We start from the raw sequence: 21,142 nt of genomic DNA, 5'->3' as shown, positions 1-21,142 counted from the left end.
AGAATACTAAAAGAAAAGAATACTACAGAATTTAAGGTTTGAACTTCATTTAGATATTTAAAAGCTTACTCCTCTCGTTATCATTTATGTGATGTTTAATCTATTTTAAAAAATGATGATTTTATTTCAAAAATAATACTATAACATTAAATTTTCCATTCGTATAATTTATAGTTACATACGTATCTCTAAATATTTTAGACCACAAATTTTACAAAATTTTCTTTTTCTTAAACTTTAACTTCGTAACCAGTCAAATAAAATTACTTTTATGAGACGAAAAGGAATAATAACTTTAGTATTAACTCAGTTGCTTTATAAAGTCATAAATTTGATATTTGACAAAATTTTACAAGTATTTTACATATGTATTATATTTATTACTCCTTTTATTTTAATTTATGTGACACTTTTATCGATATTTTAGCTATTGGATTATTCAAAAATTGATCAAATTGAGAAACAAAATGTACCACATAAATTCTGACTTCGCTTTTCTTTTTTTTCTTGTAACGTACTATGCAACACTGGTTTCCGATTTCACTTGGGCTCATCAAACAAAGGCTCGATCCCTTTCTTGTGAGGGAGATTCACTTTTAACCAACATGGTTTCAAAACTTCCTTGGGGGTTTCACCCCCCAAGTCCCAAGAGAGAAATATTACCTGCTTGTGTAACATATGATTTAATTGAATGGGAAAACAATTTCCCATTAAAGAGAAACGATAAAAATGAGTAAAAAGTCTCAAGATTACTATCGTCGTTAATCCTTAGCCATAAGTGACCCCGTAACCGATGCCTTTGCATTTATCAATTCTCCATTTTGGCAATTGCACTCTTCTTTCTTGCTCTTATCATTTCATTCATGACCAACCCCCACCCACAACACACCACCTTCGAAATTTAAACCACCACCACCACCACCTTCGAAATTTAAACCAAGTTTCCTTATAAATTGACTCGTGTCCGTTGAAATTTCAATATTACCAGTTTGCCCATCACTTCCTCAAAGAGGGTATGTTTTGCAAGATTTCATGCATGTGACAACACTATGTCTTATTTGGTAAATAGCAAAACATCCTTAATAGAGCATTTTGGTTCACCATATAAGGATTATAAATAAAAAAAATTGGCACTCTGTCCAACAACTATTGCCTCTGTACAAATCCAAATTTATGTTGTTTTGTTCTTGCTCTTGTTCCTCCCTCCATTCTCTCACCCATCCCTCTTTTCCCTTTACACTGCATTTTTACTGACCAGAGGCTAAGTGAAAATATCAGAGATAGAATTAAAGAAGCAAATCTAATTTTCTTTGTTTTGGGTGTCTCAGGTAAAGATTCAATATTTGATCGGTCAGAGAAAAAAAAAGGAGTAACAGGAAGAGTACTTTTTATTTCTTTTAATTATTCTTTTTGGTCTGAAATTGCTGTGTCAGTCATTGGAGTACAACACACATGGAACATGGTTGATAAATCAAGAAAGGAGATAAAAGGTTAAAGTGAGGCTTAGCTTAGCTAGCTTTGCTTTGCTCTCATTTGAGTTGTTGGTTTAGTTTTGTTTGGTAGAGAAGAACAGAAAGATCAAAAAATGGGTTGCTGGTATTCAAGATTAGAGAGAGAAGAGTTGGTTTCGAGATGCAAAGCTCGAAAGAGGTACATGAAACAGTTAGTGAAATCAAGACAAGCTTTCTCTGCTTCTCACTCTATGTACTTACGTTCACTTCGAAACACTGGCTCTGCTTTGCTTCAGTTCGCTACCGGAGAAACCGATCTCCACCCGCACAACCACCACCTTCCTCCACTTCCGCCATCACCACCACAATCGCGACGACTCGCCACCCCACCACCACCGCCGCCGCCACCAATGAGCCCCACATCCTGGACCACCTCCACCACCACATCCTCCGCCCTTCCACCACCCCCTCCTCCGCCACCTCCACCGCCGCCTCCGGCGGCGTCAAACTGGGATTTCTGGGACCCATTTGTTCCGCCTCCGTCATCTTCGAGGTCGGTGACTGAGGAGGAATGGGAGGAGACAACTATTACGTCCGAGGTGGCGGTGATCACCACGGTCGGGGCGGCGAGCGTGGCAGCTCCGCCGTCAGTGGTGAGTCAGTTTTCTAAAGAGACAACGACTACGAGTGAGCTGGCGGTGGTAGTCTCTACGAAGGGTAAAGACTTGGTAGAGATCATAAAAGAGCTTGATGAGTACTTTCTAAATGCGGCAGATGCAGGTGGTCAACTCTCATTGCTTTTGGAAGTTCCCAATTGTGCTTTTTCCGACCAAAGATCTTCAGGTATGTAACGCTTTAATTGCATGAAAATATGCACATTTACATATAAAATCACATGGTACAACATGTTAAAGCACTATGTAAAAATTGGTTCTTGTGGTTTAAATTGTGTAGAAAAGTTGAGTCCATTTTCATGGACATTTGGAGGCAGTTCAAGATGGAATGGAATTGGAAGATTTTGTGATGATCCAATGAACAAAGCTAGCAATGGGGTAAATGGTGCCAAAGCTTCCCATTGTTCTACAGTGGAGAGATTATATGCTTGGGAGAAGAAACTCTACCTAGAGGTCAAGGTAAACAACACCGAAGTTCCCATCTTTTTTATTGCAAAATTTCAGAGTCCTAAGTCACGGGTTCGAGCCGTGTAATCGTGCTTGTATTATAGTAGGTTGTCTGCGCTGCATGTGCGACCTTTTCCCGAACTCGGAGTGAACGCAAGATGCTTGGTGTACCGGGCTGTTTTTTTAAATTACCCAATTATATATTGTATTATTTTCCATAAATTTTATTTGGTGATTGCATTTTATTTTGTCATGGTGTAATTTTGGTTTTGACTTGTAGCATGCTGAGGCATTGAAATTGGAGCATGAGAAAAGGGCAGCTCACGCTAGGAAGCTAGAGATGAAGAGGGCTGATTATGTAAAGACAGAGAAAGCGAAGAAGGAAGTAGAGAAGTTGGAATCACAAATGATGGTTGCTTCCCAAGCTATTGAGACTACATCAGCTGAAATCATCAAATTAAGGGAGTCAGAGCTCTACCCGCAGCTTGTTGATCTGGTCAAAGGGTTAGTCCTCCTTTCTAACCCCCCTCTCGTAGAAAAATTGAAAGTAAATTTCTTGATCACTTAAAAGATAATTATATCTAACCGTTCCAAGAGAAGTTGAATTAGCATATTAGAATGTAAGGCATATTTGCTGATACAACATATTAAAATACCTTTAAATTCTCAGGTGAAGTTAAAATTTCATTCCTTCCACCAAATATCTTGTTTATTTTTCTTTACTTAAAACAAATGTCTTTTTCCCTAACAAGTAGCAGATCTTTTAGTACAAGAAGTAGCAAATTACAGGGGGCTGTCTCGTCTCGTGCCTGTCATAGCTCAGTGAATAAGTGAGTAAAGAGATTTTTTCTTTTGTTTTTTTGGGGGGGTCAAAGTCAGCTCTAGGAATTTGTACAGAGATATTTCTGAAAAGCAACGAATGGCTCTCCGTACAATTAAAGCTTTTGACTCCTTTAACTGATTCGGTCCATGTCTTTGATTTGCCTTTTTACCACCTAAAAATATACGAAAGCAGCATAAAACAGTCTGCTGTACTGTAACAAAAAACCGTGAAGAGACTGGGAGACCAACTTCGATCAATTCTTTTTTCTTCTGGTTTTTATTTGAAAAGCACTTGGTATTCAAGATTAAATTTTTCTTAGGAGTGAGGCTGCACTTTCAATCCCTAGGATAGATTTGACTATTTCAAGATTTTCATCATTCCAAGTTATGTCACTGGATCACCTATATTAGCCAATAGTTAAGAGTTACTTGTATTAATTGGGTCATAGTAATTCCTAAATACCTTTTGCTTTTAATGTCAAGATCAGGCCAAGTACTCTTTAATTATTTCTTTATTTTTGGGGGAAGTACTCTTTAGTGAGACTTTCATTTACTAAGAGCTCCCTTTTAAATTTTCAAAGTGGTTTAAAATTGACTGAAATTTAGGTTATCCTCCGTTTCTTTTCTTTTTTTTTTTTGGGGGGGGGGGGGGGGGGGGTTCAAATAGGCCAAATACCGATTTTATCAGTTCCGTGCCTGGCCGGTGAAAATTTGAACCGAAACGGTTCCGGGCCTAAGGGGCTGGGCCGTTTTTTTTGTGTGTGTATTTTGATTTTTGTATAACTATCTTAATTTATATTAAGATAAAGTAAAAATATAAAACATAAAAACAATCTTATAAAAAGAGTGTTTGCATAAATTTCAAAGGCTTTAAAAGCCTTATATTTGAATATTTCATTAAGAATTTAAGATGATACAATGAAGATGGAAAAAAATTTAACTTATAATTTGCAAGTTCTTTTTTTAATTCAAACTTGCAAATTAAAGTTTACATTTTACTTCAACTAAATTAAAGAAAAAATAGTAAATTCAAATTTGAATTATTAAATATAAATCAAGAACTTCAAAGGTTTTGCATTGCTTAGTAAGTTCTTCATAATCAATATGAACTTCTTGGCTATCTTCTGGAGTGTTAAATTCAGATGGGTTACCATGTGTTAATATATCTCCAAGTTCCTCGTCGTCTGGTTTATCAACATCTTCACGTCCCTGATTTCTTCGTTCTGATCTAATCCAATCTCTGAAACATACTAAAACTTCCAAAGCATTGCTTCCCAATGAGTGACAGGTGTCTCCTAGTTGTTATCTTGCTTGACTCAATGCACTCTCTGATGCAACAATTGAAATTGGCACATTTAGCACATCCCGAGCCATAGCAGAAAGAACTAGGAAATTGCTTTTCATTCTCATGCCACCATTCGAACGGTGAAAATTGCTTTGTGTGAGGCTCAATTTGCTTTTGCAAGTATAATTGAAGTTAATCAATGTTCCTGCTACTGGTTTGAGTGAAAGGAAATGCAGACCAAATATTATAACCATCAAGGCCTTCATCTTCATCCATAGTAGCAGAGTAGTAGAAGTAGTACAATGCATAGTGGGATTAACATCGCCTACATTAATAGCATCATCATCAATTATATTTGCATAATAATTATATAATTGTTGTAAATAATCATTTAGCTTGTTCATACAATAATATATATATCTGGGGTTTCAGTTGGTCCAATCTCCATATGAGTATATAAAACATTGATTAATTGGTGACAATTAGACATCTTAATAGAAGGATTTAAAACAACACCAATTAAGTAAATAGGAAGAATTGGAAAGAAATATTTTTTGAATTTTGCTTGCATTTTTTCAACAACATCCTTATGTTTTTCTTTCTTCTTAAATTTAGAGAGTAAAAAAGAAATTTCAGCTATATGTACTAAAGTCATAGTAATAGTAGGGTAATATGCTCCAGAAAATTCAATAGTAATTGTATAAAATTTATGTAAAAATTTAACATCGTTAATGGCCTCCCAAGTATTAGTTGTTAACATACGGTTTGGATATCAATACAATGCGCATTAGCAACTTCAGTTATTGACAATCTATATTTGTAGCAACATTTTAAAAATAAGTATGTATAATTCCATCTATATTATTATCAGGTGATGTTTCAGAAACATGTGTAAAGTCATTTAAATTACTACTAGAAGTTGAAATAGTACCTCTTTTTCTATTTCCCCGATTACCCCTATTAGCAACCTTATTAGAAACTCTTTTTGCAGCAATAAACATATTGTGAAAATTTAACTACTAATAAAAATTAAATATGCAAATAAAATATTAAATAAGAGAAAGAGTTGGAAGTAGTGCACCAAATTCCGCAATAAATTGAACACTTGATGATTTTTGAAGTCTTGAAATTGAATTTCGCAACTCCGATGTTACCACAAAGAAACGTCAATTGTTCAAAGTTCAAACTTTAAATAATACCATAAATAAAATTCCAAAAAGAAATGAGAGCCAAATAGTTGATTGCAATTTAGGTTAAGAATGAGAGAATGACAATTGAGAATTTGGGTTTGAGAATTGAGAGATGAGTGAAGAAATGAAGAAGAGGGGGGTATATTTATAGTTTTTCAAAGGACTAAATTAGTAAATACTAAAGTGTTATTTTTGAAAAAAAATGCCCGAAAAAGGGGCTATTCTTGCAAAATAGCCGTTGGCCAACGGTCAAAATGGCAGCTGACCGTTGCCAACTATATTTAAAAAAAAAAAAAATTGATTTATATCGGTTTAACCGGCCCGGTTAACCGGTTCGAATTTGACTTGACAGTACCGGTCCGGTTAACCGGTACCTCTATCCTACCCGGCACAATCCGTTCCCCGTCCCAACCCAGCACTGCCCAGCCCCCTACCTACCGGTCCGGGTTTAAACCGGTCTGTGCCGGTCCGGAACCGGGTCGACCCAGCCCGTTTGACACCTATAAGTTAGAGACAGTACATAATTATGAACATACTGTAAAGAGACAAAGGCCCCTACTGCCTTCTGTTGCATAACGAACACTTGCAATATTAATAGCAAGACTTTGGCATTGGGATAAAGTTAAGAGAATCAATTTCGCTCCTTTCTATCTCACGGGACAATGTTAATGTACAAACTAGCACCCTGTGAGGAAGGATGGGTTAATTCTGTCACATTTTAGGGAAACCATTTTTCGAGCTTCATCAAAAAGGAAAATATCGCAAAAATCCTTTAAACTTTACCTTCTCTGTTTTGTCTTCCCTCTCATTGTTGTTTGTGGTTTGCAGATTGATGTACATGTGGAGAAGCATGTACGAGTGCCATCACGTTCAAACACACATAGTTCAGCAGCTGAAGTATCTCAATTCCGTGCCATCAACTTATCCTACCTCTGAGATTCATCGACAATCAACACTACAACTTGAACTTGAACTGGAACAATGGCACCTATCATTTTGCAACCTAGTGAAATCTCACAGGGAGTATATTCAGTCCCTTACCGGCTGGCTCCGTCTTAGCCTCTTCCAACTTGGAAATAATCCAGTACAGAAGACGAGCCAGGACAGTGCAGTTTACTCTCTTTGTGAAGAGTGGCATCTTGCAGTTAACAATGCTCCGGATAAAGTAGCATCGGAAGGAATCAACAGTCTACTAACTGTTATCCATGCCATTGTGGTGCAGCAGGCAGAAGAGCTCAAGCAAAGGAAGAAATCAGAGATGGCATTCAAAGAGCTTGAAAAGAAGGCTTCTGAGCTTCGGTCATTAGAGTCCAAGTATGGCCCATATTCTATACCTGATTCCTCTAGCAGTACGAGGAGCAAGAACCCTGTGACCGAGAAACGAGCTAAGGTGGAGGTGCTAAGAGCGAAAGCTGAGGACGAGAAGGCCAAGTATGATAAAGCAGTGAGTGTAACAAGGGCAATGACATTGAACAATCTACAGATGGGTTTGCCTCATGTTTTTCAGGCTGTGACGGGGTTTGCCAATGTGTGGACACATGCATTTGAGTCGGTATATAATCAAGCAAAAAATACTGATCAGGTGCATGATTTGAAGAGGATTTTACCTTGAGATACAGAGCAGCCTCCTTGTGGCCAGCAGAAAAAATGTATATACGTGTTCTTGAAACTTGTTTTCCCCTCCAGCAGCCTAGAGGGTTTCTTAGTATGTGCTATAATTTATTGGGAAACTCAGGAATGCAGATTTTCTTGAGAGTGAGCAAAAGAGATGATTTTGGTTTAAGCAATCTCTGACAGCGCAAGTATGGCTGCCGACGGAGGTAGATGATATAGGTTGCTAGCCTTTGGCATTAGAGGATGTTAGGATTTTTTAAGTATGTTTTAGCTTTGCTCAGGAAACAGTTGTGTTTTCCATTTTTCCTTTTGCGGAAATTGCATTTATATGTAGTTCTGTGTTGCTTTCGATCGTGTGCTCACTGGTTTTACTTGTTACTTTTAAGTCTTAAACGAGTGTGAGGCGTGGTAATTTCTACGCTTGAATTTTCCCTTTACCCGCAGGTCTTTGACCAGCGTTGGGATTATAATCCACCCTATACAAGTTAAATACAGGGTGCCGGGAATATTGGTTTCTTGACAAACAAGTTAGATTTGAAGAAGTGTACTATAAGTGAACTAGTAACCACACAAGGTCACCAAACAAACAAACAAGTTGTGCCAAAATCTGTTTCGATCATATTAAAGTTCCACAATGAAGTGCATATGCTATACTTGATTAAAACACAGCTCCCAGAAAATGGAAACGTGAATTTTTTCAAAAAGAGTTTGCTAGTTCTGATCAGGTAACCTTGTTTTCCTTAATGGATATTCTTCACTTTAATGTAAAGTGATAAGTTAGTACGCTAGATCCAAGTCGCACACATTTCGTTGAATCTTCCTCAAATTTTAAAACGGAAGTCTTTAGTTGCATTTTCCTACAATGTTCAAAAAATTACTTCAGATAGTATGAACTTAGCTGTATATTTCCTTTGGGAAAATTACACCATTTCAGCTATGTACAAAATTTACAGGTGAAAAAGAGCCCCCGCATTTGACCAAATATTGAATGCACTGCTTCCAATTACCAATCTTCTATTTCATCATCCGACATATCCAGCTTCTTCTCATGAAAACAGGCGCTACCCCCGTCATCTTCAACCATATCATCTGCTTGGAAACTTTCAGATGCTCGGCAACCAAGCCATTTCAGGGCAGGTCTATACTCGGTTGCCATAACTATCTGATTCGACAATGTTAAGCTATTACACAAGTCACCCCTCTGACTCAACATTTGACACTGCAAGCACACCAATTTGGTAAGGATGAAATCAAGTCCAAATCAGTGGACTAGAGGTCAATTAGAACACTAAGAAATTATAGTAGTGCTTCCCAAGCCACTCCTTTAGTGAGGAACATTATATTTAAGGACTTGATCAGGACTAATCCATGTGCTAAGATTTATATCAGCAAGATCAAGAGCAAGGTGCAGAGGACGTGACAGCAAGAAACTTACCTTATTGCGGCGCAATGATTGTTCAACCTCCCATAGTTTTGGACGTCGAATAGCATGCCACCTGATTTCTCACATGAATTTATGATAAATGATTTTAGCTACTTCATATAAACAAATATAAACAGGTAACTTCTTTATACCTGGAAGGCACTGGATGAGCATTCCCAAATAATACTCCTCTGGCAGCAACTGAAGCAGCAGCTGACTGTACAATGTTCTCAGCTCCAAAGTCTCTGGTTAGAAGTCTATTAAGTGAAGATAGAAGAAACTCAGCATCGCTTAAATATGATGCCACAAGCCACGCGTCATCTATTGCTTCTTCATTCAAAAAGTCTAAAACTGCAACAAGATTGAAAATCAGAAGTTAAAAAAGACAACCAAAAGGACCGATTATCATATGCATCAGCTAAGCTTCTATAGATGTATTTCTTCAGAAAATGCAAGCTTAGTCTATGCACAGATATGATAACTATCAGTCTTTTTTATCCCATATCATGAACAATCCATTAGGTAGTAAATATAAGCTGAACAGAGGAAACCGTTATTTCTCCTCTAATCTAGGTAAGAATTTCAAAAACACTTCTTATCTCAACATTCAGTTTGCTGGTAAAATTCACCACAAAGGAAAATGCAGAACAAAATAGACCAAAAGAAGTTCAAGCCATTGGGTCTTGTGCTGAACCTAGTGCTGTTTCTGATATAGCTCACATAAAAATCAGTTATGCACAGAATGGCGGATTTGGTGCTAGAAACCCAAAAAGAAAAAGGAAGGGGGCTGGGTCTGGGGCTTAAACAGAGTCCAGTATCACTTCAGTGAAGTTCATTCTAAGAACATGCAAAAATCAAATAATATGACCATATTAGCTGAAAAACCCATACACCTGAAGAACAAGAATTACCATTTTCATGTAGAAAATCAGAAAGAGTCCTCGCTTGCCCATGTGCTTGACAAAGTACAACTTCTGGAGCATCCATTTTAAGAGGAAATCTCACAAATTTTTCCTTCAGAATAAATGCATCTCTATCTACAAGAAAATGAGTCTGTATCAGAGGCTTTGCCAAAGACAGTTCTCTCAATTATCCACCTTCATTTACTCCAAAGGGCATAGGATAACATGGTCAAAGATGAGCTATAGCCTTGTAGTAGAAAAAAGATCTCACATACCAGTCATCTACATAAGAAGGTCAAAAGGTTAATTTCTATATTCCTCCAATCACCCCTTGGATAATCACCTATTTTCATATCAGCCATTCTTAACCAATGGTTATTAATACATCTCAGGGAATCTGCTTTACAACTTTATTTAAACAGTGTATTACTTTTTTTATTGAGAAGTTTAAACAGTGTATTACTTGAAATGAAGAAACTCTCCCAAGATACAGTATAGCTCGTGTGGATTAGACATGGCAACCCTAGATTGTAAGATTAGAGCATTCAAATAAATACTAAAATATGCATTTACCAGGAGGACACATACTTGCAAAGGAGGAGAAATTCATAGCTACTGTAGAATAGGTATGGAATCACACATTTACTAAGTTCTGTAAGCACTTGCAACTCACTTTATCCTGACAATGAAGTTTAGACAGATGTACCTGATGCAGTTGTGAGCTCATTTTCTCTTTTGTTGTGTAGAAATTTGCCTAATGCATGGAATAGAGAGAGAGTTTCATCTTTTCCAAATGGCAAAGAAGACGCGTCATCCAAACAAACAATATTGTCCAGTCTTTCTTTTAAAGGTAGAATAGGCCTTCTTTGTGGGTTAAGACAGAGATACTGCAGAGAAGTAATTGCATGTCTGATGTCACCTCCACTCGATTTTGCTATTAGCTCAATCGTATCAGCACTAACTTCACGCTGCTCCTTTCTGCATATAGTTGTAAGTGTTTTCTTGATTGAGTTGATAGTGACAGGGTTGAAGTTGACCTGAAAAGCATGAACTCGACTCAGAAAAAAGTTGACATACTACAGTAACTTAGAATCTAATGTTGAATAACTACATCCTCCCCTTTGTTTGAAAAATGATTAACTTCCCCTCCGTCGAAGACAAGAAAAGACCTTTTAATTCAATTTGCAAATGTTGAGAGAGAAAGAGTCTGCTCTTTGGCCTGCCGGCTGTGGGTAAAGTTGCAGGTCAAATAGCTTAAAGTTAGACAAGGAAGCTGCTTTGTTTGTTTTCATACTCATAGGGGGAGGATTGAAATTTGATTCAAGATACACGGATGAAAAGAGTTCATAATCCACAGTAAGTCTATCAAGGAATGCAACCTTACAAGCACCAGCATTATGAAGAGACACAAGGAGTTCTTCCCAGCAGCGTGTGCTAAAGTCTGCAGAGTCATCCTTGTCATAGTTGGTGATCACTATGGCTGTTGGAAAGCGGACTAATTGCACAAGAAGCTTCAAACACCTTTGAAGCTTTCCGTACGCAACTCTTCCATTTACCACCGGAAGATCATCAACTAAGAGTATGACTGGAGCCAGTGATCCCTTTAAGGTTGGAGAAGTCAATCCATACTTTCTCACCCTTTCAACAAAACCTTCAAACTCATCCAGCTTTGACATGTATTGTAACCCTAAGTCAACATAAAACAAAATAAAGAATGATCATTTGATGAAACTAAGTTTCTGAATATGCACTTGATGGCTTGGAGCAGATTCGTTTTCCATGAATTAAAACATGAATATGTACCTGAATTAGCATTATACAAATGTTCTGACCAAACTGTTGGAGTAGGGGTGTTCCATTCCCATATTGTGGCACCAAGATGTGAAGCAATAGCAGATATAGTTGCCTAGACGATGATAAGCACCCAATGATCATGCATGGTTTATGACCTCAAAGGAGTAGGACAAAATTCAAACATGGCACTCTAGATCCAGAATTCACAAGAAGACTAAATTGTCGCACATCTCTCATGTTTAAATTCAATAAATGGTAAAGAAAACAGTGGCATACAGTTTTTCCAACACCAGAAGGTCCAGCAACAAGAAGGACATTATTATGATCATCCTGCATCAAGGAGAGTAAAAATTTCAGTACGGACAATGTAAATTCTGAAGACTGCAGAAAACACTTGTCATGTTTCAAAAATATAGTAAAACATGTGCACTTGGAAAGACTAAAACCTGAAATTATGGATACTAAATGCAAAGCTGGGGATTACCAACAATATTTTATTTTTTTTGAGAATGAGAAGTCACCAACAATACCATATTACAATTTCCTGGATCAAACTTTTTTTTTTTTTCCTTTAAACACCTTAACTGCTTACTTTTTCCACTTCAACATCTAAGCAATTACCAAGGCATGCACAACCCTTATTGTTTTTGGGAACAAGCAGGCGCAAACTGTGAAATAAAAGTATATTCCCAAACTGCTAAATTACCCTCTAGCATGATAACCAAGAGACAACCTGATGTCCATAATTGTAAAGTCCCAAGTGCCCCCTCCCCAGGATTTCAAGGCAACATAAACAAGAAAAGAGGCATTCTGAGAATGTGTATGCTTAATCTCTCTTCTCACTGTTCTATGAGTGCACCGACAAACACTCTTTTCCAAGGAAGCATAATATGGCAACACATCCAAAAGGTGTGTACGCTAATAGACTATGCACCAATCTTACGTAAGACAACATAATGATTGATGGTTATAAAACAGGACGAGATAGACCGAATATCACATGAGTAAAGACGCAAAAGACCTACAATCTCTCGGAGTTAGTGCAGACATAGCTAAGAGCAGAACATAACTGAAGCGAAGGATTCATAAAGGTGATACTAACTTTGGGGTTTAGTTGTTCTTATTACACTATTATATCTGATGTTTGCCAAGAGTCTTTAAGTCTGGTTAAAAACATGTATGCATGTGCAAGGATAAGCGCAAGATTTAGAGAACCTCTAGTTCTAGGAGAACCTTACTTTGAAAGAAAAATTATTTAGCATGTGAATGAAATGGAGCTGAGTAAAGCAAAATGGATACATAAGATTCATGTGTCCTGAGCCACACTGATTTGGGATGTAGCCATAATTCATTAATTGAATACACTCAACGCTCGACTGAACCTTCATTACAAGACAAGGTTCCTTAGCAAAGCAACAATAAGTAACTACTTCCAGTATCCTAAAAGAAAGATTTTAAGAACACTACCGAAGATGAACTACTTCAAGATTTTAGGGAAATGGGAGATAGAATAGCAATAATCAGCCGGCTGAACCAGGAATCAGTAACCATGTCTTGTCACAATATCAGAAGTCCAAGAAAAGAAACTAATATGGCTTTACGTACCATTGCAGCTTGTAATCTTTCTTCAAACCATATTTTCACTTCTTCGACCTGCAAAGTCCATCACAGGGTTACTAAAAGCTTCACATCTGAGAAAATCAAGAAAAAGTACATGCAGCTCTATACCTTCTTCTTGTGAACTGCAAGCTCTTCCAGGAAATGAGGCTTATGTTTGTCAACCCACATGGCATTGTTGCTTTGAAGACCTGATTCAGTTTCATACAATTTAGTATTTTGGCAACCATGAGTAACTGAAGACGAAGAGATAGGAGGACAGTGGAAATAAATACTTTTATGGAGGAGACATGTAATAGTGTGCAGTATGTTCAAATTAAACAATTAAAACATCACAAAATCAGAAGGAGCTGAGAGAGAATCTTTCACTGTAAATGTACGCCAATAAGCATTTACCAACTGAATCATCAATAGGTGGTGTATGGAGCTTGCATACCCAGATGAAACTTATGTCCTAGTTTCGCTCCAAAATCTTAATGTGTAAAATAACACATCTGGCACCCCAAAAGTGAAGAAGAAATACAAGATAGAGGTAGTATTTCCATTCGACGTTTGGTGAGGAATAGTAAGTACCATACTGTTAAGTCGACAGACCGTAGCATCATGAGCAAGACTATAATATCTCAACTGAAGCTTGCACTGCATGCAAAAGCTAATGGATGTAGTCTGCAAAACGACATGATAAAACTAGGACACCCAACTTCAGCACAACATTTTAATGAGATCAAAAGATGATCCCATGGACATATAAGAAATGTGCAAAAATTGTTAATTCTTTGATATGTAAGTAAGGAATGTAGTTTATGAGAAACTAATGTTTATAATGACAAAAACACTGTCATTTAACATGGGTCAGAAGCCTAGAATAAACGGAGAGACAATATTGATCCCAGGTTATTCTTGAAATTAATACAAATAAGTACTACAACCAAATATTTTGAAACTAGCATACCAGCAGATACCTTGATACCTGTGAAATCATCATCAAACTCCTCACAAAACCGTTTCATCTGCATTCAGTTATACCATACGTCATTAATGTTCTGAGGTATACAAAAGCAAAAACTAGCAGAACAGTGCATTTTTTTGGCTGCATAAGAAAAATTAATCTCTGCATGACTAATGCAACATTTGTTTGTGGCTGCATAAGAAAATTAATCTCTGCATGACTAATGCAACATCTTTTTTAGCAGCATAAGAAAAAATAATTTCCAGATAATTCATGTAGTTTTGTTGGCAGTAGTAAACCCATCATAACTTATGAGGGAATTTATATATATTATTTATGGAAGAGAAAATGTAAATGAGAATACGTGTATATATGCAGATAAAAGTATCTAAAGACAAGAATCCTAAGAGTACGTAATCCTGTATTATTATCCAATGCATAACAATCCCTGCATCAAAATTCATACAAGACTAGTACGCGAACCAAACGACCCCTAAAGATAAAAAAATCTACATAAACGCTAATTGATGATCATTTGCCGCAATCAGACAGTAAGAACAGTCTGTGTGGAATATTAACCTGATAATCCTTTACCCGTCAATCTTTATCGGTTTCACAGTGAATTGAGCTTTTAATGTGATAAGATTAGTTCGCATTTTTGAACTATAAACAAGAGAGGAATTTAGAGTTTTTAGCAGTGGGTACAGAATATCACTGCACCTACCACTGCTTCGTGGCAATTGAGATTGAACTTTAAGTTAAACATATATTTTTCCAAATATCTTAACTGATACATGCATAGATCAAACAGAAATCAACGGATGCACCTGCACCAACTGCCTTTACTATCCATCTGCCACTGCTATAGACCAAGCTTCGTTTCCCGGTTATACAACTCACGTTCACTCAAATGCAACAGCATAGTGAAATAGTAGCATTTGGTAACTACATAATACAAGTAATTATGTCGAACGAATCCGAAGTTTTACCTCGTCGAAGCCACTAGCCTCTTTAGATGACCGTGGACATGATGCCGAAAGAAGCACCGTTTTAGCCCTTTTAGGGTTCTTCCTCGGAACTGATGCCGATTTCGAATTTGATTTCAAGTGGGTGAAATTGGACTTCAATGAGAATTCTTCATCGTCATCGGATGATGAAATCACAATGGCCGCATTCCTCTTGGCTTTCTTCATTATCACAGGAAGTGTTAACTATCTTATTCTTTTCAGAATACCAAAAACTTTGAAGGTTCGAAGGCAGTGAATTTGAGCGATTACGGTGAGGATTCGATGAGAATGAGATTATTGAAACCCTAGACAAAACTGAGACAATTGCATAACTGCAGACAGCAATGGGAAACTCTTCCCCTAGAAATTGATTGTTTCGAAAGCAAAAACGCGGGTGTTTTTCAGAGCAAAACCCGCTAGCTTACTTGAGAAGCTGATACCCCGCCTTTTATAGTCTGGCAGAGCAAATGGAAAAACTTTTTGTAGTTTCTGAAACCTAAAGGGGTGTTTCAGCAAATAAACTTTAGGGGGCACAGGTTATCTCATTGTTTGTTTTTTTTAAATGGTCAGAGGTATTGGTAACAAATTTTGTAGTACGTAGAACTACTACATATTAGATTTCTATGTACTTTTTTCCCTTTTAATGGTCAGATATATTCTCCACACAAATTTCAACGTGGAATTCCCAAATAAATATATTCACTCGTTTCAAGAGCATGTAGCCATGCACTTAATACGAATCAGAAAAATCAATTCTACATGAGCATGGGTTTAAATATCTAAATGATATCTCATTCAGTTGAAAATTCAAAACATAAATCTATCTATATCTATATCTATATTATAATAAAAGCATGAATATAATATTACTTTACAAAAATAATCTTATAATATTAAACATAATAACGTTCAATAAAAATACATAACAGAAAATTTTAACATTAACTTGAAAGACAAAATCCCAAATTGGAAGGAACTATTATACATTCAAATTCCTAAAACTACGATAGGTTTATGGCTTCGTATTGAACACTCAGCAAGGATTTAAAGAGAAAAAGTCCAAACTTAAACAGATATGGCAAGAGCGTTCTTCTGTTATGTCTTTTAAGCAACTAAAAGTACAAACAATAACAACAAACCCAGTATGTTCCCAACAGGTGAGTCTGGGGAGAATAACCTGTAGGCAAACCTTACCCATATCTACTGCAGGTAGAGAGGTTGTTTTCAATAGACCATCGGCTTAGGAAGGGTAAGAAGAAGAAGAGGAAAGCAAGGAAGGAAGAGAAAAGAAAAAGGGAGAGATAAAGGATAAGTAGTACCAAATAATAGCAACACGGAATACAATACCTGAGGCGAACAAAACCACATAACGTAATAAAAATCTAAGAATATGAAGGGACATGCGTGCTACTAAGACTATCGGTGAACAACTAAAAACTACCCACTAACCTTCTACGTTAATCCTCGACCTCCACGCCCGCCTATCAAGGGTCATGTCCTTAGTGAGCTGAAGCAGCGCCATGTCCTGTCTAATCAACTCTCCCCAATTCATCTTAGGCCTACCTCGACCTCTTCTCAAACTCTCCATGGCCAACCTCTCACACCTCCTAACACGAGCATCAATGCTTTTTTTCTTAACATGTCCGAATCATCTCAGCCTCGACTCCCGCATCTTTTCCTCCACAGAGGCTACTCCCACTCTGTACCGGATAACTTCATTCTTAATCTTATCTCTCCTAGTAAACCCACACATCCATCTCAACATCTTCATCTCTGCTACTTTCACCTTCTGCACGTGGGATTTCTTGACTGGCCAATACTCAGACCCATACAGCATAGCCGGTCGAACCACCACTCTATAAAACTTACCCTTAAATCTTGGCGGCACATTCTTATCACATAAAACACAGGAAGTGAGCCTCCAATTCATTCATTCCGCTCCGATGCGACGTGCGACATCTTCGTCAATTTCCCCGTTACCTTGGATAATAGACCCGAGATATTTAAAACTCGCTCTCTTAGGGATAACTTGAGCATCAAGCTTTACCTCTACGTCTGCTTCATGGGTCTCGTCACTGAATTTGCACTCCAAGTAGTCTTGGTTCTACTCAGTTTGAAACCTTTAGACTCTAAAGTCTGTCTCCGAACCTCCAACCTCGCGTTAACTCCTCTTCATGTCTCGTCAATCAATACTATATCATCGGCAAATAGCATGAACCAAGGCACCTACCCTTGAATGTGTTGCGACAGTACATCCATCGCCAAGGAAAATAAAAACGGGCTAAGAACCGATACCTGGTGCAACCCCATCACCACAAAAAAAATGCTCCGAGTCACCACCCACAGTCCTCACCCGAGTCTTAGCATCATCATAGATATCCTTAATTACCCTAATGTACGCTACCGGAACGCCGCTAACCTCCAAACACCTCCACAAGACCTCCCTCGGGACTTTATCGTACGCTTTCTCAAGGTCAATAAACACCATATGTAAGTCTTTCTTCCTCTCCATGTACTGCTCCACTAATCTCCTTACCATATGAATCGCTTCCGTAATCGAACGTCCCGGCATGAATCCAAACTGATTCTCGAAAATAGATATGCACCTCCTCACCCTGGCCTCCACCACCCTCTCTCAAACCTTCATAGTGTGACTCAACAGCTTGATACCCCTATAATTATTGTAATTTTGGATATCACCCTTGTTCTTATAAAGTGGAACAATCGTAATCCACCTTCATTCTTCGGGCATCGTTTTCATCTTAAAAATAACATTAAACAGTCCAGTGAACCACTCCAAATCTGCTCGCCCCGCACTCCTCCAGAATTTCGCCGGGATTTCGTCTGGCCCCCTTCCATTTCCTCTATCGTAATCTGCCTACAGTACCCAAAATCCCGCCGAATCTCGGAGTGCTCCAACTCACCTAGCACAATGCGTCTATCCCCCTCCTCGTTCAACAGTTTATGGAAATATGTCTGCCATCTTCTCCTAATAAGTGCCTCGTCCATCAATTTTTTGCCATCCTCGTCCTTGATGCACTTGACTTGGTCTAAGTCGCGGGCTTTCCTCTCCCTCACCTTGGACAACCGGTACAACTTCTTGTACCCGCCTTTGCCCCCGAGCTCCTCGTACAAATGAGCAAACGCCGTATTCTTAACCGCCGTAACTGATAACTTTGCTTCTTTCTTTGTCTTTCTGTAACACTCCCGATAAGTCCTTTTTTCTTCCTCGTTTGTACTCTCCACTAGCTTCAAATAAGCAGCTTTCTTAGTTTTCACTTTACCTTGTACCTCTCTATTCCACTACCAATCCCCTTTATGACCCCAGGAGAGCCCTTCGTGACCCCTAAGACCTCTCTAGCAGCTACCCTAATGCAATTCGCAGTCATGAACCACATATAAGACGCGTCTCCCCTACTCATCCAGGCCCTCATAGCCAACAACTTCTCCCCTAACTCGTGAGCTTTGTCCTTGGTCAAGTTACCCCACTTGATCTTAGGTTGCCTGCACCCCGCCCTCTTCCTCCTACTCCTCTTGATCTCCAGGTCCATAACTATGAGCCTATGTAGGGTCGTGAGGTGCTCACTTGGGATTACCTTGCAATCAGTGCATAGACCTTTATCGCATTTCATGCAAAGAAGATAATCAATTTGAGTTTTGCCCATTGAATAAGCAACTAAAAGTAAAAAGTAACAAATAGAAAAAAAGAGGATATAATCAATGTCATATATCTATGCATAGAGAGTATAAAATTTATTCAAAAGTTAAAGCACAAAAGACAGATCATGTTGTCCCTTTTATTTTTTATATTTTTTTCTTTGTAATTAATATCTTAATTTGGTCTATTCTAAATTTTAAGTTGCAACTGGGTAAGTCAGTGTTATATTTGCTTCTTTAGTAAATCAGTGTAATATTTAACCAAAAAAAAGAGGAAAAATAACTCTTCAATAAGGAAGCAATTTTTCTTCAAATAATAAAATATAAATTAAATAAACAAGACAAGTACCCATTAAGAATGAATAAAATTGTTCAATACAAAAATCCTTAAATATAAAAGAAAAAAGTTTTTCAAGAAGTATTATCTAATTTAAGAAGGAACAAAATTTTTCTACCAAGAAACGCAAAAATATGTAGGTATTCTTTAATTTTTTAGAGACATGATTATTTAGTTTAAAAACGGTAAATGAGAGGTTTAGAGATAGGTCACTGAATTCTGTGTCCTTTATATTCAATAAACAAAAATTACTTGTGTATCGTAAAAACTGTGAACGGACTCATGAAAATTAGGTGCAAGATCAAATGAAAACAACTACCATACAGTTTTGTGCTTACGAATTAGGAAAATCATGCAATTGATAATATTGCTAAAACTTATGTTGCGGAAAGCAAATTCTTGTGGTGCTAAAATATTGAGTTTTCATCTGCAGTGTTACACTTTTTTATTTTATCTTGCATATTTTAAGGTGTGTTTAACTTTTTAATTATATATGACATGCTTTTATTTTCTTTTTTACATGCAAACATAGTTACTCTACGAGGTGGGAAGAAAATCAAAAGTGTTAAACATGCGATCTAGAGTTTAGAGAGAACGCACGAGTCATGCTCACTAAAATAGAATCTAAGATTTTCTCTTGTGTTTATTTATTTACTATGCTTTTATGTAATGTTTATTTATAATACCCGTCGATATAACTTGTCTCTTCATATTTCAGTTTCGATTAAGGTCAAATATAATTAATTCTTTAATCTTTCTGGATTTTATATTGTTTGTTTTACTTAAATTATAGTGATAATCTTTTTCTTCTTTTCCATCATAACTTTTAAGTAAAAATTAAACAGTATAAGCAAATTATATGGCATAATTGTCCATACAACAACAACAACCAATTATAATCTCACTAGTGGGGTGTGGGGAGGGTAGTATGTACACATACATTACCCCTACCCTGAGATAGAGAGGTTGTTTCTGATAGACCCTCGGCTCCCTCACTCCAAGAACTCCCCACCTTGTTCTTGAGGTGACTCGAACTCACAACCTCTTGGTTGGAAGTGGAGGGTGCTTTCTGATAGACTCTCGCCTTCCTCACTCCAAGAACTCCCCACCTTACTCTTGAGGTGACTCGAACTCACAACCGCTTAGTTGGAAGTAGAGGGTGCTCACCACTAGAGCAACCCACTCTTGTCCATAATTGTCCGTAACAAAGAAAATGAATCAATATGGATATATTTACAAAATAAGAGAAGAGGATAAGAAAGAACGGAAATAACCATCATAAAGTTTATTGATTATCTTTTGCATGTAAATATATAATTTATGTTGAAAGAATATAAAATAGTTGAAATTCTTCCTAATACGTGTGAAAAAAACAACCATGAAGTGAGAAAAAAAAACTTATGAAAATGGAAGGAATATATTTTTAAAATATTATAGCTTATTCTTTGTGATCACTATAATAACTAAATTAATTTCTAATTATATTATTACTTTAGATATTTAGGAAAAAAAAATTAGCCACTAATGCGACCATTATAATAGAATAGTAAAAGAAAAAGTTGCAAATTTATTTTACGAGGAGCATGATTTTTATCATATTCTATTTTTATTGTGGATAAAAATATATAAAGTCTTACCCTTTGATAAATGAAACTTCTTATTTCCTATAATTGCTGTAGAACTTTGATTGAATTACGTGCAACCAAATGTGTTCGCACAAGAATTTGACTTCTTACGCTAAAAAAATACTAATATTTATCCCTAATATTGAATTATTTGTCATAATATGATTTTCCACAAGGGTAGTGACAAAATAGGGAATGTATACATATAACATCATTTTTAAATTAAAAGTACTAAGAGGATATGATTCTAATCTTTTGTACCTCATAAAATAAATATAATATAATAAAAATAACATTAGCTAACCTTAAATTTTTATATGATTGACAGGAGATAACGTGCAACACATG

General features: G+C 36.9%; 2 protein-coding genes across 5 annotated transcripts; one reads left to right on the top strand and one right to left on the bottom strand.

Moving 5' to 3' along the window:
* The first annotated feature begins 1,115 nt into the window (after positions 1-1,115).
* LOC107768310 (protein ALTERED PHOSPHATE STARVATION RESPONSE 1-like) lies at positions 1,116-7,832 on the top strand. The gene is made up of 4 exons (XM_075235213.1): positions 1,116-2,294; positions 2,406-2,584; positions 2,853-3,076; positions 6,698-7,832. Exons 1-4 carry the CDS (start codon positions 1,586-1,588, stop codon positions 7,479-7,481), a joined length of 1,896 nt encoding a protein of 631 aa, XP_075091314.1. The 5' UTR covers positions 1,116-1,585; the 3' UTR covers positions 7,482-7,832.
* A 456-nt stretch (positions 7,833-8,288) lies between these two features.
* Positions 8,289-15,600, bottom strand: LOC107768321 (cell cycle checkpoint protein RAD17). Of its 4 annotated transcripts, none has more exons than XM_016587445.2 (12): positions 15,158-15,600; positions 14,172-14,229; positions 13,331-13,410; positions 13,208-13,255; positions 11,879-11,932; positions 11,612-11,714; positions 11,188-11,495; positions 10,515-10,845; positions 9,818-9,943; positions 9,059-9,257; positions 8,919-8,979; positions 8,289-8,702 (listed from the first exon to the last, which is right to left on the bottom strand). In XM_016587445.2, exons 1-12 carry the CDS (start codon positions 15,359-15,361, stop codon positions 8,487-8,489), a joined length of 1,788 nt encoding a protein of 595 aa, XP_016442931.1. In that variant the 5' UTR covers positions 15,362-15,600; the 3' UTR covers positions 8,289-8,486. The 4 variants fall into 4 exon arrangements, with proteins under 4 accessions (XP_016442931.1, XP_016442938.1, XP_016442943.1 ...); XM_016587452.2 differs by having other exon boundaries at positions 14,190-14,229; positions 15,158-15,598; XM_016587457.2 differs by having other exon boundaries at positions 14,182-14,229; positions 15,158-15,595.
* Between the last annotated feature and the right edge of the window lie 5,542 nt (positions 15,601-21,142).

This window comes from Nicotiana tabacum, chromosome 17 (assembly GCF_000715075.1).
Source record: "Nicotiana tabacum cultivar K326 chromosome 17, ASM71507v2, whole genome shotgun sequence".
Classification (NCBI taxonomy): Eukaryota; Viridiplantae; Streptophyta; class Magnoliopsida; order Solanales; family Solanaceae; genus Nicotiana; species Nicotiana tabacum.
The sequence above is the reverse complement of the archived record's forward strand: the minus strand, read 5'-3'. Positions and strand labels throughout refer to the sequence as shown.